Here is a 27625-nt window from a genome sequence, read left to right on the forward strand (position 1 = left end):
CAGTGGCCCCTATGGGCTACCATCTGTAAAACAAAGCTGATGATGCTGCTCTGCAAAGCCATACTGTATGTTTCTGTTGTTGTAGTGGCTGACAAGTCAGACTCCCTTTTCGTGTTGCACGACAGAATACAAATGGGATTCTGAATACTGTGCTACTGTGCTGCAGATAATGAGTGACTAAAGGAAATATGCTGCAGGTCATGTGTGAAGACACTTTGGCACGCACAGGCGCACGTACGCAGACACACAAGCACAGGCGCATAATAACACAAACATAAAGACAGGCGCACACGTTTACAGGCACAAAATGCACATTTGACAGTACTACCTGCAGCTGCTCATCTAGGAACATCTCCGACTACTGACCGCTTATTTTGTCGTTTGACTTGATTTTAGCCTTTAACTCTTGCAGGACCAGTTTGAGGAATGCAGTCGAAGTTGTCCTCGGAATGTAGGATGTGAGCGTTTGTGTGTCTGTGGGTGGCGGAGGGGGACGGGGGGCGCTCTGCTCTGCTCTACTCAGTGCAGGACGCAGGAGACAGTCGCTCTCCAAGGTGCTGAAAGTCGGAGCGCTCCCTCAGTCTCGCCGTCTGACGATGAATGCGACCTCTGCCGAAAACCGAAAATCAAACAATGACTGGCTTCAATCCCGTTTGGTTTAATTTTTCATACTCTAACTTCTATCCATCTGGATTTTTATTTTTCATGCAACCGCTGGATGTATACACACATGCAACAAGACTGACTGCAGCTTCCTAACATTCACCTGCGTCGTTGGGAAATATTGAATTGATTCCCAAGGAACGCTACAGAGGATTTTTTTTCTAGCTGTTTTTCTCGGTCTCTGTCTTTTTCTCCGTACCGCATGCCTCTGGACGTAAACTGGGTGTCTCAAAAAGGTGAGTCCGACGAGGATAATCATGAAGCAGACCTACTTTTACGTGGATATCGTTTTCTTTCCACTGGAAAGGGGGGGACCATATCTCCAAAAGGCTGGTGTTTAATTGCTTTTAAACCCATCATCACGACCGGGAGGGAGGATTATAGTGTTTTGTGGAGTCTGGTGAATTTACCCTGTGGATAAAGTGAAGTTTCCAATAGGCTAGGCGACTATCTTTAATCTGCTCTAGCCCTCTATGTGTTGGGCTCTCTGGCTTCACACTAAGTGGATATCAAGCTATTTCAACGCGGTGAGTTTGTCCTATCGTGTAATATACATCCCTGTTGTCACTGGCATTTTCGATTGATCTGTCAAGACACGCAGCACTTACAAACCACACGATTACAAGCCGGGGGGAAATATTTATTTTCAGCTATGTATTGCTGAACGGACTGGATTCTGCTCTGTGGTTTTCCCCTTCCGAAGGAGTGATGCATTTTGGGTTAAATCATTGCGCATTTATGATTCGGGAGATTTGCATGTTACATGGATGATTTAGTAAAAACAGGTTACTGTAAGTCCAGAGTCGGAGCAGTAATTTGTTTAATCATTGGCTTCAAAGTAAACAGACCAATAGCTACCTGTTGTGTCTGATCGCTCTTAGAGTTTGAAATTGTAGGGTTTTTTTATTGAATGTAGAGAAGAATAATGTGAGGAGCCCACTGCACTCACCTCAGATAGTGGATGGTTTAACCTTTTCCTTTGTAGTTGAATGATTACCTATTGCTGAGATTTTGCACGAAAAGAAAATTTAACACCCCACGCCACCACTACCACAACAAGAGCGCACGTATACACGCTTCTTATGTCAACAAAAGGTTGTTGTTTTTCTTTCAGAAATTATGGCATTAGTCTGTTGAGTGAGGTGCATTGGAGATTCCCATTTGTCTCGGGAGATAGAATAATAGCCTAATTAATTTGAATGATCCCTATGATGACAACTGTTTGCAGCAGTGCAAAATATACACAAGACTAAGCAAAAAATAAAAGTATTTGGGATGTGAGGTTTACTGGTTTATGAGGATATGCAAAACAACAGCAGTGGAATCATCATCCATCATATCATCTCTTATTTTTTCCACTGCAGCCCATTTCCTCAATTGATGATGATGGTGATGATGAAGCGCAGGACGGATCCAGAGAGAATACCGGGAGCCTAGGGATGACATCCACACAATCTTGTTGAATGTGGATATCGATGCCGCGGCGAAGGATGGGCCCTCTCCTCTCGTCCGCCTTCGTCCTCCTGCTGGCCCTGAGCGCCGTGTCTCCGGCCTCGGTGGGTAATCCCGAGGATTACAACGCGGACGAGTCGGAACGGACCGCCAGTGAAAACATCGTCTTCGATGACTACCGGGGGAAAGGATGCGTGGATGACAGTGGCTTTGTCTACAGACTCGGGGAGCGCTTCTACCCGGGACATTCGAACTGTCCGTGCGTATGCACGGAGGACGGGCCTGTGTGCGATCAGCCCGAGTGCCCCAAACTGCACCCCAAGTGCTCCAAAGTGGAGCACAATGGATGTTGCCCCGAGTGCAAGGAGGTTAAAAACTTTTGTGAATACCGGGGAAAAACGTATAAAATACTGGAAGAATTCAAGGTAAGATTTAAGTTGTAAGATCCAACCTGGATCTATTTTTTTTTGTTTACAACAACCTCATTTATTTCTTACATGTTAACATGGAAACAGTTGGTTCAGATGCTCAGCTTACCCAAACTTAAGTCATGGCAAAATTGTAGCACTTAATAACATTTACCATCAACATTTCCAATATGCTTCTGTCTCATACTGTAGGATAAACATTTATGATTATTTAAAGATACTGTTTCCATTCTAATTACTGGCATTGTGTCTTCCAGTATAATTATAAAACAGATAATACTTACATTTTTTAATCTCTAAAGTGTCCATCTGATGCTCATGAGTTGGTTCAACCTTGCCAGGTTGATTCAGTCAGTCACAGTCAAAGTCTGGATGCCACTTAAGCAACCATCTTACACGGCAGTCTGTCTGGGTTGTTGTAAATTTCATATACAATAACATGAACACCCCTAACTAGACTTGCATATTCGTGTCAAGTGACATACGGAAATCAATTCAAACATGAAACAAAATCTAATGTCATGATGGTGTCACTTTTGTAGCAGCCATTATATCTCAATTGCGAAATAAAGCTCAAATTGACCTGTGGTGGTGGGCTGGTTGTTAGCATTTGGGTTAGTCAGACTTCCTGTTAGTATATCGCTTTTTGGCAGACTGTAAAAGTATCATAAAAAATTGTGTTTATTGGCCAAGGGCACAAAGATGGCTGCCTCCCAGAGTGATGTCATCCCCCCTTCCTGCACCATCAACTAAACATTTACCCAGCATTACTAAACTGACAGATGCTATAAGAGTATTTTAATGCTTTGATTTGCGATTTGCGGACACTGAGTCATTGCTGGCAGATTAATTTTCCCTGTGTCTCCTGCAAAGAGAGCACTGTTTCTACCCACCAGACCAGTGTCTCAGCGATTGTTACAGAGCGTGACAGTACTGCCTGATTAGATATAACATTATTAGCATGACAACTAAGGTCTGTGTTTAAATTGTTGCTGCCCATGAGGAAACCCCATCATTCCAATTCCTCACAAGAGGATTGGGGCTGTAAGTGATTAAATGACACAATACGTCCTAAACAAAGTTATAGCTCTATTATTAATCAAGGCATTTGTTCATGTCTGTGCAAAATATATCAGTAACCAGTTAGGATTAGTATGTCCATTACTCCAATGGAAAACAAATTAATGTTTTGGATCTACTGATTTTAATTAAGAGTATTTAGTACTAAAGTTAGGCTGTTGACTCTTGATTGTTTTTCACATCTGTTTTACACCTGAATGTATCCTTTTCTGGATTAAACAATTACATGTCATGACATAATGGTACTACAGGCAGAAAACATACATCTAGTGTGTCCAACATTTGAGATAAGTCAGCAAACTGATTGTATGATGACAATTCCCTTTTGTTTTTTCAAAATTCTGGCCTATTTCTCACCACTTAAAACTTATTTCAGTGGAAAATGTTTTTTCACAAACAACCACCAAGTTTTTCAAGTTAAAAAAAAGTTGTATCCACAAACTAACAGCTCTTTGACTAATGGATTCTCACAATCAGGTGTACAAATGTGAGTCCATGTATCAGTGAAGTATAGCATTTTTCAATCATCTATTTTGTGCATCAAACTCAAAATGATAGACTCTCCAGAACTAAATGAATACTTGAAACTAAGCTTTAAAAATGATCTCCAACATTAACTAGCATTGTCTGTGGCAGAATAGCAGAGTGTTCAGCAGTATTGGTAACCACTATAGAGATGTACAATGTTATTAGTGAACTTTATGCTAGTTGCATCTATTAACATTACCACACCTATACCATAACAAGTCTGAGCATGTTATTTCATCTAAGCCTTCTTCTGAGACGTGAAAGCATAGATTTCATGCTTTCAGCCTTATAAAGAAATATAGGACTGAAATCATTGCAGCCATTTAGAACTAACATGCTTTTAAATGTTTTGAAAGAAGAATTACTGGATTCATAGATTTCCTCAAATTATCAGACATAATGATCATTGTTCACATCTGCAAAACGTTCAAAGCCAACATTTAACATTTGCATACTGCTACAATATATACGAGTATGGATAAGGCCGGTTACACACTGGCTGAGTGGTGTGAGCGTGTCAGCTGCGTGGCATGTCCGTTTATATTTCGGCTCCCATGTCAACAGGTTAGAGCTTACACACTGCCTGCGTGACATGCTGTGGTGGCAAATTTTATTTTAACCGTTTGTTTAATGATGTTAACCATTAGTTTAAAGATTGTTTGCAAGCCTCCACAGAATCCTGTTCCTTCCTGTGGACTCCTAAAGTCTCAGATGGGAAACAGCTGCAGCCCTCAACTGTGGCATAGTAAAAGATATGTGGGTTTAACCAGCCTGAAGCTTCCTCACGTTGCTATCTGTGTTCTTAGATAACAAGTGAGGAAGGCCGAAGACTGCTGACGACTAAGCTAAAACTAAGGTTTCTTCCTGGCTCCCAGGAAAGAGGTGTTTTGGCTAAAAGGTAGAACAATAGCAAGGGGGGTTGTAAACTAACTTAGAATTGTTTATGGTATGTGACTGAGTGACAGCACAATGGATGAAGGAGGGAGGATGATTCTGCGATGTTCCTTTTATTTCTATATAATGTGTGATGTTTAGACTAGAAGTTAGAAATGCTCATTCAGTCGTGCTGCGTGTACCTGTGAATCTGTATTTCTCTATTTTGCAAAATATAATAAATGCTCAAAGACCAGACTTTGGTTTAATTCTCAAAACTAAACTCTGCTGCTTCGAGAAAAACTTCCACCACAATGCACGTGTCAGGCGTAGCTTGAGCCACACCGAAAAAACGTGTGCCTGCTAGAAATAGAACAGACGTCTATTTTTCACACAACACGCAAGCGTGTTGGAAGCGTTTCCAGGCAAAATATAATAGGAAAAGATGTTTATATGTAATTTAGACACAAATACATATTAATAAATGACATGTTGATGTTTGAAAGTCTCTAGGTTTTGATATAAATGCAGATATATAAATGTAATTAAAAAAAAGAATGAAATATTCTGTAGCCTATTTTGCTGTCAATACTGCCAACACTGTCTTTACTGTAATCAAATCAGTATATATTTATGTTTAACGTGGTATTTCATTTTATCAATGGGAAACATGCATGTGTCCAGACAAGGCTAGCAGCAGCAGCGCCGCGTCAGACACGTTTCTGGTGTGTAAAGACATAGAAAACTCCACGCAGCTGACACGCAACAGAAACGCCACGCAGCCAGTGTGTAACCGGCCTAAGGTCTTTAAACTAAAAGAATTCAGTTTGAGCAGTATTAATTGCTTCTCATGTTTTGGCCACTTGGAGGCAGCTGAACAAGCTGTAAACATACTGACATACAGACGGGTGACAAATTAAAGGAAAAACCAACATACAAGTGTCTAAGTAAGGTGTTGGGCCACCACGTGCCACCAGAACAGCTTCAATGCGCCATGGCATTGATTCTACAAATCTCTGAAACTCTACTGGAGGGATGGAACACCATTCCTCCAAAAGATATTCCCTCATTTGGTGTTTTGATGATGGTGGTGGAGAGCGCTGTCTGACACGTCGGTCCAAAATCTCCCATAGGTGTTCAATTGGGTTGAGATCTGGTGACTGCTAAGGCCATAGCATATGATTCACATCATTTTCATACTTATCAAACCATTCAGAGACTCCTAGTGCCTTATGGATGGGGACATTGTCATCCTAGAAGAAACAACTCCCATCAGGATAGAAATGTTTCATCATAGGATGAAGGTGATCACTCAGAACAACTTTGTATTGATTTGCAGTGACCCTTTCTTTCTAAGGGGACAAGTGGATCCAAACCATTCCAGGAAAATGTCACCACTGTAGGTGTCAAGCATTCAGGCCTGTACGTTCTCTTGGTGTACGCCACCCATGCACTCGCCCCCGTCGACAATATGGTAAAAACATCTCATCTGACCATATCACTTTTTCCACATCTCTGTAGACCAATACCTATGATTTTTGCACTACAAAACTTTCAAATGTGCATTCATCTTTTTAATAAAGAATGTATGCACTACAACCCTACTATGATAGCCCTCTCTTAGTAATTGTTGAAGGACTGTTCTTGCTGACACAGTCTGATCACGTTTTGCATTGACATTCTCAGTCACGTGATGAAGAGTTGCTCTTCCGTTTTTCCTTACATATTGCACTAACATACAAGCATCACAGTCTTCAAATGTGCATTGACCACAATGACCGACCCTATTACTAAGGTCTTCCTCATAGAGCTAAATGCAGATGCCACTTTAGTCACTGCTCCTATTGAAACACTAGCCAGTTGAGCAGTCTGTAATTGAACAACAGTTCACCAACAATGAACCGTCTTTCAACATCTTTTCCTCTTGCTGTTCAGCATTTTCATACATGCCACAGATCATGATTGGATAATAACAACTGCTTAATTATGCGCCTGTGTGAAAGCAAATGCATTCATTATATTTATTTATTTAGGTTTTTTCCTTTAATTTGTCACCCATGTATTATCACCTTGTGAAGTCGTTATGGCGAATGTGTTAACAAACAGTTACACATCCAGCAGACATAGAGCAACATTAGCATTCATGTTTCTAGCCACCTGATGAATGTATGTCTCTTTTAGCACTGTTTTTGGTCTCTACCAACCCCTAGGGAAATGTCTGGCACTTTAGCTGCTAAATGCTTCACTATGTCCACCAGCTAGTCGCTAGCTTTGTCTGTCTGCTGTCTGGTGTTGCACAGGTAGAATGCACTTGATTTAACAGAGCTTTTTCGACACAAACTGCTGCCTGATGCTGCTTGAGATGAGGTTGATGAGAGCATTGTCTGTAAACCAAAACATTAAAGTTACAGGCTGTCAAAGCAAAACCACAAGATGAAGATGCTAAAATATTTTGTTGCGCTTTAAGGGACCTGCAGAGTCTGTGATCAATCTCTGTGGACCTCACACAACCCCTTTCACATTACACAACGTTATTTGACCCATTATTAAGTAGTAGTTAATGCCATGTCCATTGTCAGACGGTTGCCTCACCCGGAGTCCATTAACTACCTGATAATGGACGCCTTGAAGGGAATTAACCCGCTTATACCATGGTTAATTGCTAAAAAAAAACTTTTAACACCATTTATATATATTTTTATGCATTTTTCAATCAAAATCAACAATAAAGTTGTTTCAAACTCTCATTACCATCCCATAAGGTTCTTATGCAATGGAAACGTTGTTCACTGCTCCAATAAATAGGACAAACCTTAGATAGGACAACCGGAAATATTTCTAGTCAGTTCACAGAACCCCAGCTATGAGCTGGAAAGCTAACAATATGCTAGCAAGATTCAAAGTCAATAATTTTGCAAACAGTTCACAAACAGTAGATATAATTTGACAGTATGTTTAACAACAAGACATGCTAGCTCTCCAGCCATGTCATTGTCCCCAAATCAATATCGATATGTCCAGGGAGAAATGTGTACGGTCAGCCACAGCCTGAAGTAGTGAGTTAAATAGCGAATGGGTTGAGATGATCACAGTGATACAAAGTACCGTAAGTTCAGAGGGGCAGTGGAACTTGCAGGTTGTGTGTTACAGTTGCCATCCTATAGTGTTCAGAGGATGAGGCAGGACTACACTCAGTGTTGGAAATTAGATATTCAGATGTTTTTCATTTTTTATTTAATTCAGCAGATTCATTTGAGTGGTGGACAGTCAACAGATGGTAAACAGACTTTACAGGTACTAATTAGTATATATCACATTTTAATGGACACCCTGCAGCCAATCAGAATCAAGTGTTTACCTAGACCATGGTATAATGTAAAAAAATATTGTTTAGTGCAACTTTGAAGAAATATAATAATTATGGTTAAATAACAAAAATGTCTACTGCTGGTATCAGGGGAACATGAAGCTGGTCAAATCACTTGCAAAATAGTTGCATATGGACATCATGTGCTGCAAGTAGACAAACACAGTTTAACTATTTTTATTGAAAACCTCATTGCAGTTTAACTGCCATGCAAGGCTTTAGCAGAATGCTGTTTAATCTTCGTATGTTTGTTTCAGTTTACATAATGACTTAAAGGCAAAGCAAAGAAACCTCTGCTGGGAGATGTTAGAATATGTCGTACCGGTGAATATTAGCATGTCATGTCACTGAAACAAATTGAAGCAGGCAGGGGGCTACACAGTGAGTTCAGCCAAATAGCATGTAGAAAAACCTCATAATTAATCACTGCTACGGTTAATCTGTGGAAATGCAATGTTTTGAAAAATCAGAAAAAAACGATCCAAAAGGAACAAAAAAAACATTGGCTAGGAGTTGTCCATCAGTTATTAATGGGAAACCGTTTAAGTTGCTTTTCATTTTCATGTACCTGCCTCTACATTCAGCTGAATGAGCAGCTGAACGAGTGATTTCATTTTGGTTTCCCATTGTTAACCAGGAGTTTTATGCCAGGGCCATAATGCTAGTGCTGAAACTTTTATTTGAACTAGTTAATTAACATCAAAATGAATCAACAGCAATTTAGAAATGCAATTAGATAAGAAATGTCTGCTTTTCTTTGTTTTACATTATCATGATTATTGTTATTATTGAATGCCTTTGGGCTTTGAATTTTTAATTGGACCAAACAAGCAATTTGAAGAGGGAAAACTGATGGGCATTTAAAAAAAATTTTTTTTACATGCTTTATATTAAATGATTTGCTTTTTAATCAAAACAATAATACAAAATTTTGATAATGAAAACAATTGTTAGTTGTGGCCCTGCTTTATGCTTTGGCACATCAGCATGACAGTGACATAGTGTTGCTGTTAATAAGGGGTCTGTGGGATCAGCTCATTTTAAACCTACAGGTATGTACTTAATCTGTACTGATTGGTGTGTTTGTACGTAAGAAGGATCACCCTCAGTCCTGCATTGGGATGCAGGCCCACAGATTTTGTAAGGACCGCTGTGAGTACATAAGCCTGGCAGTTTGATGTGAGATCAAGTCCATCAATAGTGCAGCTCACCTGCATGCTAACCTTGACTGGTGGGCCCAGGGAAGGACATTTCTTCGTACTTGGAGGATAAAAAAAATACATACATTTGTTCTTATTGATCATTTCAGTAAAAAATAGCATAACAGAAATTAAGAGAGAGAGGAAATCTGTGAGGATCCACCTCCCCTATCTGAGACCACACAAGTAACTCAGATGTCTTTGTCCTCATCCTGTGTGAAGGTTGGGTTTCTTTAGTGAGCACATGAAAGCTTCGGAACCCTGCAGTGTTCAAGGAAATCAAAGGCCCCTGTATACAGACCCCGGTTTGGAGACGCCGACAGGTTAACCTTTGCTGTGGGCCTCATTGGCATTTCCTTTGCAGTGCTCGTGCTACATTGCGCAGACGTTTACATTTATATTCAGTAGCAGATAATAGAGAAGAAATGCAAAGACACAGCATCTCAGAATGATAACGGGAGAGATGTGGTCAGTTTAGAACTTCTGGGATGCTCGGATGTTTAGGTTTGCATGAAGAATCAATGTAGGCATACATAGTTTGGCATCAAGCAACACTTTTCCATCATGCAAGAGGTCAGCCATTAAGTCCCATATTAAACAGAGTATGCAGTCATTGACATGCAATTGGTATTGGGCATTCATTCAACACAAAGCAATGGACTGCAGTGCAATTTCAGCCTGTCATTTGTTGAATCTAATGCTGGTATAACTCATGCATCAGCAACCTGACAATTATGTCTAAAGTACATATCCCAGTAACAACCCGTCCACTTAAGTATTTACTTTTAGCAACATAGTATTTAATACAATGTAGATTTAAGTAGGTGTAGATTTACTGCCAGTGGGTATATTTTCTAGTCTTTGTTTTGTTGCCCTGTGAGAGAGTCATGCCACTCAAACAAGTAGGTATTTCACCTACAGGGTTCCCCATCAGATGAGGAAGGGACCAGTCCGCCCAGCATGGCTGCCGGCATCTCTCTGGCCCCAGCGCAGCTGCAATCAAGAACCAGGAGATATAGGGTGAGTTCAGATCCCAGATCGTCAGGCTAGGGCTGGGATGTGAACTCAAATGTGAACAATCCCGTCCATGCTTCCTGCGATCCCCCTAGGGAAGGGATGCAGAGTTGAAAAGGGGGGGAGAGGGCTCTAACATTTTCAGTGACAATGGTACACACAGTAGATTTCAGCCATCACGCTATTTCAAATAATTTCTCATTTAGAGGCAAGTATAACTGCACTAATATAACTCTTTCTGTTTATCATGACTTTTAATTGTTTTCTCAATACATACAAATTATTTGCAGAACTCGATGTACTGTAATTATAGAAATGTGCCGTGAAAGCACATGTGCGGACAATTACAACAATGAATTTAAAAGAGCATGCACACACACACCCGGAGGTGCCTACACATCACACACCACAGTAATTAGTGAGTCTGCTTTTCAGCACTGACACCTATGAGACAAAACAGCCATAAAAGCTGTAAAAATGATTGTTCAAATTGGTTTTCCTATCCAATTTGCCAGAGGCAACAAGGGCCCTAATTAGAAGAATATATTAAGTGAAAACAATTAGGTCACAAAGAATTATCAAACAAGTTTTTCTGGTTTGAACTTCCTTTCACTTAAAGTACCCCTGTACAAGTATCAAGTGTGTTTTTAAGCATTCAACTCCACTCATCCACAAGTCCTCCTTTCTCTCTCTCCCTCTCTGCATTCCCTGACCACCGGTGAAATATTCTTTTGACTTGGACAACAGCAGCATGCAATTTGACTGTCAACCCATTCCCATCACTCCTATTAACCGCATGGGTGAGATTCCTGTGACCCTGTTGTCCAGCCTCAAAGTATTTTTCAGTACCATTTGCCCCGCTGAAGGTTATTTGACTATTCATTGCTTCCCTGCCCCGTCTCCATTTGTCTCAGAGTGGGAATGAAAAGCATGACAGCCGATTCACTCAAATACCCAGCCAATAATACGGGGACAACAGGAGACATTTCTTCAGTAAAACATTTGGCAGCATATCTAAGTTCGGTGCTGGCACCCCGTTTACCTTTGTGAGTTTGGGCTAAGGCATGACTGATCCTCTTCACGGTAGACCTCACACAAAAGAACGTACTAAAAGCACCAGGCGCAGCTGAATACATTGAAGGAATCTGCAATGTGTTCTCAAAATCGAGTAATTCCGACATGCACAAAATAAAACTAAAGTGATTCCAGTTATGCAATACAATATAGTCACTATAGATACTTACTTCTATACATTTGGCCAAAAGTTCTCATCCACATCACACCTTATTTCCTCTCTTATCCTTACAAGTCCTTAATAGAGATCATCAAGGAATACAAATATGTCAGTGTTGTATGTCCCAATTCTTTTTTCCGAGATGACAATTGCAGTCTAATTTACAGACATTTTGTGTAGGTTTTGCATGTACATTTAGCAGTCTTCATGATAGTGTGTAAACATGCGCAGAATGGAGTTTTGGTGGTAAGTTAAGTTTGAGTGAAAAAACAGTTCATGAATTTTAAAATATATATATTATATAACAACAAGACATATATATATATATATATATATATTGAGAAATGCATGTTACCAACTGTTGTATTACCAACTGTTGTATTACCAACTGTTGTATTACCAACTGTTGTATTACCAACTGTAATACAACATGGATGTACCTGTGAGATCATGACACACTTTTGGATGAGAACGTCAAGAAGTCAGCTGCCCATTTCTTGTCAGTCTGACAACAATAAAAATGAATGTGAGCCATAAACAATAAAGCTAAGTCTTAGTCTTGTTGTTTCTGGCTCACATTCATTTCCAAAATATATTGATTGCATCGCCTCAAACTACATAAATAATATATGTTAATTCTTATGTTGAGTTTAATTCCAATGTATCTCTACAATTTACCAGCAGCCACTATTCAAGACAATGCATTTGCTTAGAAAACAAATGAAAGGTTTAGCAGATTTAGTCATGCATCACTAATGTGTACTTTAAGGACTATATAATATCTAATTGTCTTCTTCTCTATCCTCTAAAGATAGTAAAATGCTTATGGGGGAAAAAGGGAAACTGTATCTGTGCCAGATGCAGACTCCACTAAAACTGCGTCTAACTTTTCCCATTGTTATGTTTTAAGAGTTATTTCCTCCAGATGATCAAATATTAATAGAAATTGGTGTAAGCTGGATCCTTACCATCCACTTAACTAATTGTCCTGCTCCTACAGTAAATTAATGATTGTGCTGTGCTTTTACTTATAATTAGATACTTCAAACTATGTAATCCACCATCCACTGCTATGTAAAGGCTCTGTTGAGGAGAGGAATGTTATGCTGTTAGCCTGTTGCTTTTATTACCAAAAGAAGTAATAACTATTGGATGCATGTTGTTGTTTTGACCCTGTTCGTAGCTGCTTTTGTTACGAAGGTCACGTTTCCATGGATACTAGCAGTCTTATCCTAGCATTGAACATATTCAGGATATGTAACATGAAAAACCTGGTTATTCATATATCTAATTCAACAATATACAGGTTTCAGAATTTCTGTGTCAATGCAGATCAGACTCTTCCACATCTAGCCCCTCTCATTTCTGTCCCAACTGAGCTCTTTCAGCATTTAACAATGAGCCCTTTTTGTTTCTTGCTGCTGCATTCTGGTTTCAGTTTCTCCATCTTATCAGCAATAATAAAGAATGACAGCAACACTACAGTGTACCCTCTGCATTAGAGTTTCAGACATGGGTCTGATGTGACCATTAAACCCCACATAGTTCCTACAGGACCCCCTCTTCTTGCATTCTCCATATGGGATGGAAATAAACTAATGTTGGTTCTGCACGTCAATCAAAGGTCCGAGTTTTATCGACTAATAAATAAAGTTGAGGACACGTTTTCGTACATAGCAGACTGTAAGATGAATAAGGTGTTCACATGCCACAGTTTCTCAGTTTTTTAATCACAGTACTTCAGGTAGCATATTGGCTTTCTCAAAAAAGGCATAATCCAGGTTTCTGAAACCAGGATGTGGTGTTTACATGCAAAACCATATAACTGGGATTCTACAAAATCATAAAAGGTGTACTAGTGTGCATGTTAACACACTTAGTAGGCTTGAACCTCCATTTAAAGACTGTAATAAACACACAGTATGAAGCTCATGATTGCAGACTGCTGTTGCTTCAATTCCCTGATGAGACATTTTCATTATTACCTAACATAATCTTGACTGATCCTTGGTTTCTGCTGCTGGCAGTGTCAATTTAAAGAAATAGTCTGGCTTTTTGAAGAGGAGTTGTATGAGGTATTTATTGATAGTCAGTGTATTACAGTAGCTGATGGTTAGCACTTAGCACTGCCAGTTTGGAGAAGCAGATGAGTACCGACATAGAAGCTGCTGTGGACGGGGTCAGCAGCAAAACATACTTAGCCCCCTAAAAATATAATATCAGTATAAGTGTATGCTATATTTAGAATATTTTCACTGCTTTACCTTGCCATCAGATGGCCCTTTCCTTTGGCACTACTACAATACAATGTATTCTTATGCACTGTATTATGTCGCATATCAGCTGTTTGGGTCAGACTCACTCCAGTTTATGGATTAAACAAAAACAAAAAAAGAGAGTGATTATGACAGTGAGAATGAAATGCTATTTTCTGTGAAGACAAGAGGATACCTTTATGAACCAAAGTATAAAGAAAAATAATTTGCAGAGGGAGACTGAACAGCCGAAAAAGAAAGAGGGGAAACTTCTGTGGAAACTGGAGGAAAGGGGCTGAAGGGTTAAGCGGTGAAAATATTCTAAATATAGCATACACTTAAACTGAAATGGATTTTCCTAGGTGGGCCTTTTAAGTTGGCTAAAATACGTTTTGCTGCTGACCCTGTCCACAGCAGTACATTGCTTAGCTTCAGTGTCGGTACTGCTGCCGGCTCTTCCAAATTGCCAACGTACTAAATGTCATCTATTGTAGGTAATACACTATCGATAAGTATATCATACATCCCTACTTCAAAAAACCCAAAAAACTAAATATCCCTTTAAAGTGAGGTGTAATTGATTTTATATGTTGCCCAAGGTTAAGGTACCTCATCTTCACTCAACCCAGAAAGTTAATGGACAACAACAACGCTCAGTGAGCTTTATATATTCAATTACTGGTGCCAAGATGAAACCAGATATTCCTGCTGGAGAAACATGCAGAATCGGAAACCTGAAATGCAACCATGACATCTTGAATCAAGCTTAGATGTGTCAGACACAGACCTATATGCTCCACTGCTGACCCTGAATCCCACCTTGCCAGCCCCCGCAGATTAAGTCTGTCAGGTTGGGAAAATATAGTCCATCTTCCATATGTATGACACAACATCTTGCCGTGTAATTGGTACATTTCTGTATGAGCGCTCAAACTGACAGAGGGGAAGATAACTGTATGGATGTTTAACTCTCCGACAGATAAATATTCTTGCTGTGGTTTATTTACATCAGGGCACTGGTGTCAACTACTTGTGTGGGTAAAATATGAGAAGAATTTCTAATGAGAGGAGTTATAGATGTTCCATCTATTTCTTAAAAGTTTTTTATTATTTCAGTGCAGCTACACTAGAAAAGGAAAGGTGTGTTTTACATTAGGGCGAGGCAGCTCTAAAATATGCAACAGGCACAATGAATGAGCAGATTAAATCTATGATCATTAAATGTGAAGCTTTTAAAGCAGAGATACAGAACACAGGTTTTTATACTAGAACCCTTACAAGTTACAGACATTATGACACATAAATGCAGTCACTGTTACTGGACTTATTTATTTCCTTGTAAGGGGTCTGATTTTTAACTTCTTAAGGTCCTTTATAAACATCATATCTGAAACACAGTTTCACTTCCTAACTTGCACCGGACAGTTTTCTGACATATCAGAGAAAGTATGTAACAGTTGAGAAAGTTGTATACATTTTCTACCACAAGGAGGGTAAGATGAATGATAGGAGGTGAAACAGTCTTAGATTCATGTTTGAATTATTTCTGGAGTTTGAATTACCTTGGAGACATCATTCTACATATAGATAGTTTTAAGTTAAGGAAGTATGGCTGCAATCAGAGAATGGGTTATGCATTTGTATTCCTGTCTACTGCCCCCCTTTTCATCTTTTAATGTTGCTCATATTCAATTTGTGGCTGCACTGCATCCAGACTGCCATAAATTCCAATAAAAATACAAGTCTGGCCACTTCCCACTCTGTGCCACTTAATGCATCCTGGCAAAATTGGCTGATAAAAGTCATATTAAAGCATCCAGTATTACCACAGCCCTTTCACTTAACTAGAACAGTGGCACTGTTATTTTTGTTGTTGCTACAATTCAATCGTAGTAGATGGAAATATAGCAAACTGTCGGGAACTAATGCAGTTTGGGATAGTTGATGGCATAATGACATAAAACATTAATTTCACAGCACAACATCCAGCATTTAAAGGAATAATACAAATAATAACATTTTGGGAAAAAGAGTTAGTCGCTTGCTTGCCGAGAGATAGATGAGGAGTTTGATGACACTCTCTTGACTGTACAGTAAATATGTAGCTGGAGCCAGCAACTGGTTAGCTTAGCTTAGCATAAAGACTGGAAACAAGGGAGAAACAGTTAGCCTGGCTCTGTCCCAAGGAAACAACATCTGCATACCAGTACCTTAAAAGCTCACTTATGCACACATTATACCTCGTTTGTTTAATCTGAAAGTGTAAAAAAACCAAAGTGTAAAAACAGCATTTTGCTATTTTATGGAGGGTTATGTGCCTATATGTGACTATTTCTCTGTTGGTACCAATAACTTCCTGGAGCCTCCACTGTTTACTTTAATAAGGGAGCTTTAGAAATGCTGGTAGATCTTTTGACAGAGCCAGACTAGCTGTTTCCGCAAATTCCGTCTTTATGCTAAGCTAACTGTATTTACCATAGAGACTTGAAAGTGGTAAGTATTAATCTCCTCATTTAACCCTCAGCAAGAAAGTAAACCTATTTCCTAAAATGTCAAACTATTCCTTTAAAAATGTCTACAGTACATACCAATATTATATACCCAACAGTCAAACACATAGTCACCTCAATGTCATTCAAGAGTCAACATTTGCTCACAAAGTAGCTGGTTTTGTATATAAATTGATACACATTAAAATATTGTCTGAAGCAATTTTGGAAAATTGTGGACTTAAAAGGATAGCCCAGTTTATTAGGACTCATCTGAACCAACAATTGCTGGGTTTCAGTTGCTGCTCTCCACATAACAAAAAAAAATAATATCAATATTTTATCAAATGTGAACAGCACAAAGGGTTAACAAATATGACACATTTGTACCCTCTAAGCTTAGTACGGAGAGCTGAGTTGCTGATAGAGCAGACCCAGAGCCGAGATGCCCTAAAAAGACCTATGATGAGAAAGAAGAAAACCTAATATGATGAACAGTTGACCTTTCTTGATTTGGAAACAGTTTTGTATTTTTCCACTCCATGTAATTGCATTACAGTTCATTTTCCGGTCAAGAGACTTTGTAAAGGTAGAGTCAAGTCAGAGGCAGCAGCTCAGAGAGCTGCATAGCCCTGATTTACATGTTGCAGAGGTGGTAAGATAAGCCTCTGAACTGTTTCCTGAGGCAGGCCGCAGCAGAATGCAGCAAAATACTAAACATCATGAACACTACTTTACATACTCCCTTATTAGTTATTTCTAAGGATTTTTTAAAGTCCGCTATGGGCTCTGTTTAGATGCAAGAAGCCTAATAAAATTGGCCTTGTGAATAATTTATTACCTTGTTTCTTTGTTTATGAAGACAGTATGATATGCATAACAATGACATTTTTAATTGGGAAATACCAGCACAGGAGTGGGCTGACTAGTAGTAATCATGTAAAGCACACGCACACCGATATAGGTGAAATGTACTGAATCATCTAATCCAGATTTCTCTTGCCCCCTCTGCCCACAGCCGTCACCCTGTGAATGGTGCCGCTGCGAACCAAATAATGAGGTGCACTGTGTGGTGTCCGACTGCGCAGTCCCAGAGTGTGTCAACCCTGTGTACGAGCCGGAGCAATGCTGCCCCATCTGTAAAAACGGTAAACACACATCTCCTTTGGAATTCAACACACACTCCTCAGAAGTCATTACATTTTCATTAAACCAATGGCGGAAAGTTTATCTGTGGTATCGCCATTTGACGGCCGCGCCTTTAGAGGATGAGGATGTAATTGATGTTTTATGAATTAAAATTATTACCTTGGGCCTGTTAGACACTAATGAGCAGTACTAGTTTTAATTATAAATGATGCACTAAGCAGAGTAAACATTAGCCCGTTGATTAAAGTCATGGTAGGAGGGACTAATGGGTCCTCTGAGAGCCTTTTATCTCCCAGTGCCCTGACGCCCTTGTCACATGTAGCCAATCCCTAAATTAGAATTATAGGATTCCAATGGTTCATTGGCTATTTACAAGGCAAGGTGGGAGACTATCCTCTGCCAGCACCAATCCTGAGGGACAGATGGAGCTTAATGACTAAAGTACAACTGTTCGTCTGCAATGTGATCCTGGCTGAAAAGCTCTATAAGCTATATAAGCTATAATAGTTTTGTTATGTAATTTTACACAGCTCAAATGTAAGCTTCAGATCATTTGAGAGATGAAAGAGCCAACAAAGAAAGTTTTTCTGAACTCAAATGAAAACCTGATAAACAATTAAATGTACTCTCGTGATTATATGCCTTGTTATTGCATTCCGCCTTCTCATTATGTTAAGTGTCATGCCTAGAATATAGAAATTGTTCATGAGTATTCTTGCTGTAAGAAGCCAAAAGAAATATTCAGAATAATTTTTTCTTTAAAGCAGCGGTTGACCTATACATGTTAGAGCAATTTTGCTTGAGGCAGATGCTAAATGGCTATTTCACCGCAACTACCCACATTTTCTTTCACACTTTCTCTCATTTCCTCTTTATCCTTCTTGCTTGCTTTCTTTTATTTGAACACACACACACACACACACACACACACACACACACTAACAAGGCTGCAGAAGCTGCTAGGAGAGAGCTAATCCAGGCTGACAGGACACAGTGACACCCTTGGCATTTCAGGGTAGGCCTGACGTTTCAAGACTCCCCAAGGGTGCCTGGTCAGGCTCTGGCAGCCAGTTAAATCTCTATGGGGAGCTAAGGGCTGTGGGGAGAGGACAATGAAGAATGCTGTTTAGCTCTCATTTTTGGCCAAGGGACAGGGGGCAGTGAAAAGAAGACATCCACTTATGTGCTCCAGTTAGACATGCAATCATTGGAAGACAGTCACACATTTGTCTTTTACTTTACCTGCTGCGAGCGTTTCTGGTGTGAAATGAGCACAACCCTTTGAAAATGTCAACGTGTTTTCTCACAAGGGAACGATTATAAGACGCATCAGTTTATAGTTAAATGATTGTGGTGCCTCCTGCTTAACCCCAGGCCAACTAAAATCACTTAACACAGTTTGTTACAGGTGTTCATTTTTAGTGAAAGGTTTTTCCCATTTAACAAGAGTCTACAGCCATGCTATAGCAGCACAGTGATGCTTTGAGCTAAATGCTAACATTAGCCTGCCCTTCCTAACGGGCTCAAATGGCGATGGTAACATGCTGATGTAAAGCAGGTATGATGAACAATGTTAATTTTGTTGGTTTAGCATGTTAGCATGCTAACATTTGCTAATTAGCACTAAAAACTAATAGGGTCATCCATGTTATGCAGCAACATTTCAATCCCCATGAATTACTTCCTCATAGGCTCTTTAAAATATGAAAATAAATGGCTTAACTTATAGATTGAAGTTTTTTTGTTTGTTTTTTTAACTTTACTGACCTTTTGTTTGGTATGTGTGCTTAGACTCCTAAAGGGCCACCCTGTTGAATTTTGAAGAAGTTCCAGTACAGGTGAAAGGTCTGGCTGAAACCCACTCATTCTGAGATAGTTACAGCTTTTGTTTAAATTTTAAAACCAATCTGAACTGTTAAGGGCTGGCCCAATAGCTAAGGGGTAAAATGTTATTGAGATGCCGTACACCGTTAATTAGCTCCGATTAATTATTAATTTGGTGATTTGTAAGTTAAAATATGTCTTGATACTTGGGTTAAAAAAAAGGCAAAATGTGGTTCATTAGTGGACATTTTTTAACAGGATTAATGACTATAATTTAATTTAAGGCAGGTCCTAACTACATTTCATTTGCATCTAAAACCTTTCCAACTGTGGTGACAACCTTGGGGTGCAGATGTATTTTTGACCAGCATATCAATGCTTCTGGCTGCCAGCCTTTTTTCAAAGCTTCCCATTATTAGGACGTAGCTTTTTAGCTCGTCTGCTTCTTGGTGTTTCACCCTGAAACCAGCAACAGAGAGCAGAAGGCAGCACAATGGAACCGTCAGCCAGTGGGAGTGCTTATCTCAAGAGAACCACGTTCATTGAGTCTGACTGATTTAGCAGTAATCGTTATCATGAATGATATACTGTAAATGTATCAGGGGATAAATGTAATTATATAATTCTCATTAAGAAAATGAAAATGAGATGTAGTGTGAAAATGGCCAGCGTTTCCTCACCATGATAGGATTAAACCATAGATCTGCTTATCTGTCTGAAGAGTCATTGTGGGTTTTTAACAGACATATCATACAGTAGCAGTGCCATAGAGCTGGTAATAATTAGGTAACATACATACATATATATACATACATATATACATACATATATATATATATACATACATACATACATATACATATATATACATACATATACATATATATATACATATATATATATATACATACACATATATATATATACACATATATATATACATACACATATATATATATACACATATATATACACACACATATATATACACACACATATATATATACACACACATATATATACACACACATATATATATATATATATACATATATATATATATATATATACACGTATATATACACACACACATACATACATATACACACATACATATACACACACACACACACACAATTTTGGTGAGCTCATGCAAATTGTAGCCCCTTTTTCCTATTTTTAGTGGAAATGAGTGGTACCCAGTGGGGTCTTCTGCTGGTGTAGACCATCCGCCTCAAGGTTGTGCGTGTTGTGGCTTCACAAATGCTTTGCTGCATACCTCGGTTGTAACGAGTGGTTATATGAGTCAAAGTTGATCTTCTATCAGCTGGAATCAGTCGGCCCATTCTCCTCTGACCTCTAGCATCAACAAGGCATATTCGCCCCCCAGGACTGCAGCATACTGGATGTTTTACCTTTTTCAGACCATTCTTTGTAAACCCTAGAAATGGTTGTGCGTGAAAATCCCAGTAACTGAGCAGATTGTGAAATACTCAGACCAGCCCATCTGGCACCAACAACCATGCCACGCTCGAAGTTGCTTAGATCACCTTTCTTTCCCATTCTGACATTCAGTTTGGAGTTCAGGAGATTGTCTAGACCTGGACGACACCCCTAAATGCATTGAAGCAGTAATTGGTTGATTAGATAATTTCATTAATGTGAAATTTAACAGGTGTTCCTAATATTCCTTTAGGTGAGTATATATATATATATATATATATATAAAGCTGCAGTTTTTTGTGAATTAAAGGTTTTTGGCAGGTGAGTTTGTATGGAAGCATTTCTTACCTCTAGGGCAAGTGCTATAATCTTATTTGAGCCAAATAGACGGTAATGAGCCCTAAAATGTATTCAGTCCTTAAGCAGCAGTCAGGGAAAGTATGATATGCTGAGACAGTTTTGACACAGGACAAACATTTCTGACTTCACTGAATTTTATTGGCAATGAATCGATCACAAGTTTGGGCGGGTGACAGTGTGTCCTTCGAACAGTGACAGGTAGTCCACAGTGAAACGGTGTCCTTGTGGCTCCAAGTCTATCTGGCTATAAACAATCACACTTGGCAGCCAGTACCAGTCACCCTCTCTTCCCTCATCAACCTCTACTGAGTTTGTCCTGTAACCTGTGCCTGCTGTCCAGAGGCAGATCAATGAGAGTTAAGACTTGGCAAGCATTCTCAATGTCTCCTCTAAGCTCAGATCAAAGGGTTTTTATTAGGTCCGAATAGAATTCTTTGCCTCATCTATGCTGAGGCAAAGAACGGGGATACGAGGTAGCCAACACCCCCTTTTGTTAGTGTCACATGGATGTTTATGGCCTCCTGCACCTTATTTTCACTCATAAACACTGCAGGAGATTGAACCAAATACTGTAGACATCTGAAGCAAAAGCTTGTGAAATAATGGGAGTCACTGGCCAACCCTATTTGCTTATCTTTAGGCAGCGGTTGAATGTAACTACATTTACTCAAGTACTGTACCTAAATACAAATTTGAGGTACTTGTACTTTACTACACTACATTTAAGAGGCAAATAGTGTACGTTTAACTGCAATTCATTTGTCTGACAGCTTAAGGTACTAGTTACTTTAAAAAAATATATTTTTCATACATTTCTTGTCCAGTAAAAAACATGCATGTTATGGGTTACGAAAATTCACCTACTGTACTTCTTAAGCTAAATAAACTATAAAAGATAACTTTGGATTAGCTGGAAAATGCATTGTCTCATTGTCTGAGCTCAAGTTTCCACATGCTACAAACAGATGATTACTGTAGATTAAAACTAGCCAATAGTATATAAAGTAGTAACAATTAGCACAACCATAAACATCTACAGCAGTAAAATGCAGCATACATATTAATCCAGCAGTTTAATCCAAAAACATCATATATATAATCATCATATATAAATTAGTAAAACACTGAGGGATCAATTTACTGCAGTGTCAGTACTTTTAATTTGATTGAAGAACATTTTGCTGATATTACTTATATTCTTTTACCGTAATTAGAGAATCTGAAGGATTCTTCCCTCCACTGTCTTTAGGCTACAACAAAACTAATAGGCCTTTGTCACAGTGGATATTCTGACTAGTAGGAAAGGCACAGGTGTTACTATTTCTTTTTTTAACATTGACAATGGCTCTGTCCCAGTACGCCATGACAGTGTCACAGTAAATCAGCATGCACATTACCAGGACCCTGAAATCAAAGCAGCTAAATGGAATACAGTCATCATTAATTTTAATAACCACACCTGTGCCTTTCCTACGGTGACATGTCAAAAAGGCCTATGTTGTGCCCAAGTTGAGTAATTGTGCAGATTTGCATGCAGCTGGCCCGTGTCCCAAAATGTACCCTGTATAACTAGGCTCTTCAGATCAACTAACCATACAGTTTCACATTTACATTGCTGGTGTTAAGTTTGTCTGTACTAAATCACAAACACTGGGACACTAAGATGTCCATGAAAGCAAGCCGTGAAAGCTACTGTGTCTTCAAGAGTTATGAGAAATATGAGATTTTATGACTACTCGTAGAGTCTTGAATCAAGCAGGTTTTTACAGAGCTGAATACTGAGAGCAAACCAAAGTCACCGTCACACCAATTGAGCTGCTGATTGCTTCATCTAAATGATTAAAACCGGGAAGAATTCCTGGCACCTTTTGGTTCTGCTGGCTCAAGAAGTAAAGGAAGAAATACACCCCTCTGCACCCCCACCGAGGCAGGGAGAAACAATGTAGACATAATTATTTCATATGGTATTTACCAATAATGAATTCCCAGGTAACAGCGTTTTGGCTACCTCGAGTACAGATCCTAAAATGTACCAAGGCTGTCTCTCTACTGAGATTATCAAATACATGGGTATGAAGCATTCCAGTGGTGCACAATCAAACACTTTTTGGAATTTAAAGAAATATTTTCCACACAGGTAAATCCCAGTGTTTTAAGGATAAATCAGACGTCAAAATTCTTTATTGTTGGTCTGTAAGTCAGTTTGTAAGGAATTGCGAAGGAGTTCTGTGGTCTTTTTCATACAGACTGAAGTGATTAACACCATCCTCCCTACTGCCTCTCAAAGCAGCTTTCTCTCTCTCTTCCTCTGTCTCTCTCTCTCTCTGTACTCCAGCCTCTCTGTACTGCCAAGCCAGCGCCTGGCAGGCTTCTCTGCTCGCAGCGCATTAGGATGCAAAGCGCTCCATGTCGAGGGAGAAGGGGAGACTAACAAAAGCGCTTTAGTGTTGCAAAAACAAGCCCATCGGTGCATGCCCGTGAAAAGATCTGTACGTCTGCTCTGACTCCTCTAACTCCCTGCAGCTCTCTGCATCACTCGCCGTCCCTCCAAAAAGAGAAGCCCTCAGGAGAGCCACATCCATTTCTTGTCGTTCTCATTCCTTCTTTCCTGTCTTTCTCCCCCTTCCCATGCGGCAGGTCCAAATTGCTTTGCTGGAACAACGATCATCCCAGCCGGAATTGAAGTAAAGGTGGACGACTGCACCATCTGTCGCTGCCACAACGGAGACTGGTGGAAGCCGGCGCAGTGCTTGCGGCGGGAGTGCCTCAACGGCCAGACATTGTCATAGAGAGACTCCACCGGGGATGGTGGAAAAGCTCAGGCAAGGCCCTGCCTACTGCACCATTTTGTATGATTGACAGGGCAGGAGCACAATTCCTAAGCAACCTGAAACAGCATAGCATCGCAGAGATGCTCTCACAAGCGTCACACAAACACAAATTTAGCCATTGAGAAGAAGACGGAACTTGTCTCAAGGCTGTTTCCATCCTCCAGTTTTAATTGTCCTATATATTTTCAGAAGTTGACTTGCTTGACCTGCTGCTCTCACACAAAAGGTTTCTAAGCTCCGTGAACTATTTCCTAACCATTGGCAATGTTGAATTGCTCAAGCTGATTTCTGTATACACGCCATTTGCTTGTTGTACTTGTCTGTCACAATCACGCAGGTGTTGTAATATTCCAACAGCAGGAAAAAAACAAACCGTAAGCACACTTAACGTCGCTTTTTTTTTTTTTTGTCATACGAGGACTGACACTGGTGAAAGCACTGCAAAGGTGTGCTTGAGTTTCACGACTTCACTCTAAGAGCTTGTTTACAAGATGCACATCACACATAAATGTTTGTGTCTTCGTAAGACTTTTTATCGCTATGGCAGGAACTCACCTCTAACACTTAGATGATGCTACTGTCAATTTTATAAACTGCTATAAAACCCCAAACACTGATTTTATTGATCAACATACCATTGGTTTTAAATCATGTCTCTGTATAATAGCAGCACAGGCAGGGGAAGTTGGTACTGTAGAATTAGGAAAGGTGGTAGCGAGCAACTATGAGAAGGGGTAGATGTAAAATTCTGCAACTCTGCATCAAAACAACAACTTTGGGCAGCCTCTTACGAGCTTAATTGTCGTTATTGTTTTCTCTCAGAGGTCCATATCCTCCAAAATATTCCCACTAACTAACTGCTTCAACTTGTTATCAAAGCAATTAGCAAGCCAAGAGCAGCCTGCTTTAATTTCCTTTAATCAAGGAGTATTCTGTGATAAATCATGCAGCTGGGTGCTTGGCGCTGCCGCAGCCTGCATGCTGGGCACACTCCACAAGAACCAGCAGACAAAAGGAGGGAATCTGTATATGTCTAAATGCTTTTAAGCGGCATTCATGTGCACATTGTCCATGTGAGAATACACAAGCACGCCATTCATCCACAATCTCATAGCCACAATATTGTTTATCTCGACCCAGTGAAGCACTTAAACCTATAAGGCTTGTTAAGATACAAAGCTGTTACATTATCCCACTACTATGGATTGTGTAATAGATTTCCAGCTTTTCCCCTTCCCAATGTTAGAATAGCTCTTCCCTTCAAATGTGGTGTGGCTATATGGCCAGGCCTGTAACATCGAGAGAAGCTAACGTATTGCCTTGATATTTTCCCAGACCTGAGCGGTCCTCATGGGGTCCAGTCTGAAAGAAAAAGCACCCAACCAGGGCCCAAAAGACGGTATTTTCGAGATGATAAATACTAGTCATTAATTCAAAAGGTGAATTCCAGTAAGCTCATGCCATTTATCACAAGATTTTTTTTTTTCCCCATTTCCAGAAAATCCGTTCCCCTTAACCTTTTAGACCCTATTCCTGGGTGGTGATGGATGGGCTGCTTAATAGCAGCTCCCAGCACTTTGTAATGAGACAGAAATGAACATAGGTAAAAAGACCAATAACTAAAGATGTATATTACTATAAAAAACACTAAAACTCATTTTTGGAAAAAGTTCAGTCTGTTGCATATTGTAAAGCTGCAGCACACGGTTGCTGAAAGAGTGTGGGTGGAGTTCAATCCTACGTGCAACAATGGAGCTTGGGTCATTTTTATAATTAAGCTACAGTGATTTAGTGTCTCTCAATGTGAAAAGACAGTCCTCTTCTATCTGGCTTGAGGTCTGCACACTCATAAAACAAAACTGACATCTACAGTTTATCAATCACAGCCTCAGTGCTGCAGATATTTTTGGATTAATAAAAGAGCTTAAATCATCTAAATTTCTTTAGATGCCAAATAATTATTCAGCCTGCACAAAAATATATTAGAATTACTTTACTGGGTAGCAAAGACTGAAGTGAACGTGCCAGGGCTCAGAGGCATTGCTGCCACCACCGATGCCTTATTGCTAGTGTTCCAGATAAGATTCACAAAGCACGGCCTTTGGCTTCATACAGTGAATGAACAGCCCAGACTGCTTTAAGTGCTACTTTGTTTGCACTCCTTGGTGCAATGGTTTAATGTTATGTATTACCCAAAGCTCGTTATTGTTTTACCCTTCAACATTCCCGTAACAGCCAGCAGGGAGGATTACAAGGGCAAGGGCACAGGCAGTTCAATTACAGCTAAAAAAAAAAAAAAATTCTGAATTTAATTCACAGATAGATGTAGAAATACACATAGTTTTGATAGAAGTAAATGTAGAAGATGATGGCAGATGAAAGTATCCAGGCAACTTGATCCAAATGACAATGTGACATTGCAACAAATGTTAGAGTTAGGTGAGGTGCACTGCATTTAAAAAAAAAAAAAAATCTAAACTGGGGTATCATGGCTGCTCATCTCCTTAATTTGCAAGCTGCTGCCAACAACTAGGTGGGAAAGTAGGAGTGCAGAGGATGAAGTGGTTGTCAAAATAAAGTCAAAACATCCAGACCAAGATAAATTGTCACTAGACATAGAGAGCCGAGTTGTGATCCAGACTGCTGTTGGGAAACAAAAAAAATGGAGATATGAAATCAAATAAGCAAATCATATAATCCGAGCATGTAGTACAGTCAAAGGAAAGTGTGGAAGAATTTATATTTTCAGCAAAGGAGATCGAGGCATAGATACGTTGCTCTGCACTTTGAGTAGGTTGACTCTGAAAATTACGTTTATAGCGCTCATTGACGACTAAATCGGATGAGTTAGGATTGACATGGATTAACATAGTCGATTCCTATGCGTGTTGTTTGAAAGAATAGGCTGCATTTAAAAACACAATAAAATAAAAAAAAATAAAGAAAAGCATTTCAGAGAGAGCCTCTGTCTGGGCAAACCAGGGGGAATTAAATTTCTCCTTGCAAAATGCGTGAAGCCGCACAGTTTCAAGGACAGGCCAGCAGCATAGTCTGTCTTTGTTAATTTTTTGCCAAGAAACTTGAGTCTTAATGTCTGTCTGTAAAGGTCTATTGAAACGACCACCATCTGTCCTCCGATCATTCAAACCGCAGGCTTGTACATGGCATTTTGTAAAGGTATGCCATTTGCTCTTTCCATGAGACACCGACTTACTGTAGCTGGAAACTATGAAAGATTTGTTTTTTGTCCTTTATCTTTGTTTCAGCAACAAAACTGTTACATAAAGTGTGCCTGAAAACCAACACTGAGTATTATCTGGAGAGAAACACTGTTATTATACAATCAATTGTATTAGTTTTTAGGGCACCAAGGGTCTGTTCATGAGGGACTCATAGTATCATTTCTATAACAAATTTGAAATTTATGTTTAGAATT

At 39.5% G+C, this 27625-nt stretch overlaps 1 protein-coding gene across 3 annotated transcripts; it reads left to right on the top strand.

Moving 5' to 3' along the window:
• Nucleotides 1-234: 234 nt before the first annotated feature.
• Nucleotides 235-27492, top strand: vwc2l (von Willebrand factor C domain containing 2 like). Of its 3 annotated transcripts, none has more exons than XM_039817647.1 (5): nt 235-1190; nt 2028-2540; nt 10512-10610; nt 17601-17730; nt 23996-27492. In XM_039817647.1, exons 2-5 carry the CDS (start codon nt 2127-2129, stop codon nt 24145-24147), a joined length of 795 nt encoding a protein of 264 aa, XP_039673581.1. In that variant the 5' UTR covers nt 235-1190; nt 2028-2126; the 3' UTR covers nt 24148-27492. The 3 variants fall into 3 exon arrangements, with proteins under 3 accessions (XP_039673581.1, XP_039673580.1, XP_039673582.1); XM_039817646.1 differs by having other exon boundaries at nt 235-899; XM_039817648.1 differs by lacking the exon at nt 10512-10610 and having other exon boundaries at nt 241-899.
• The last annotated feature ends 133 nt before the right edge of the window (nt 27493-27625 follow it).

Source organism: Perca fluviatilis, chromosome 12, assembly GCF_010015445.1.
Source record: "Perca fluviatilis chromosome 12, GENO_Pfluv_1.0, whole genome shotgun sequence".
NCBI classification, from domain to species: Eukaryota; Metazoa; Chordata; class Actinopteri; order Perciformes; family Percidae; genus Perca; species Perca fluviatilis.

Excerpts from the sequence above, each read along its gene's own strand:
- vwc2l (XM_039817647.1), top strand. The coding sequence starts at position 2,127 with ATGTGGATATCGATGCCGCGGCGAAGGATGGGCCCTCTCCTCTCGTCC. Across the intron at positions 10,611-17,600 it reads CAAGAACCAGGAGATATAGG|CCGTCACCCTGTGAATGGTG; the intron begins GTGAGTTCAGAT and ends CTCTGCCCACAG. Across the intron at positions 17,731-23,995 it reads CTGCCCCATCTGTAAAAACG|GTCCAAATTGCTTTGCTGGA; the intron begins GTAAACACACAT and ends CCCATGCGGCAG.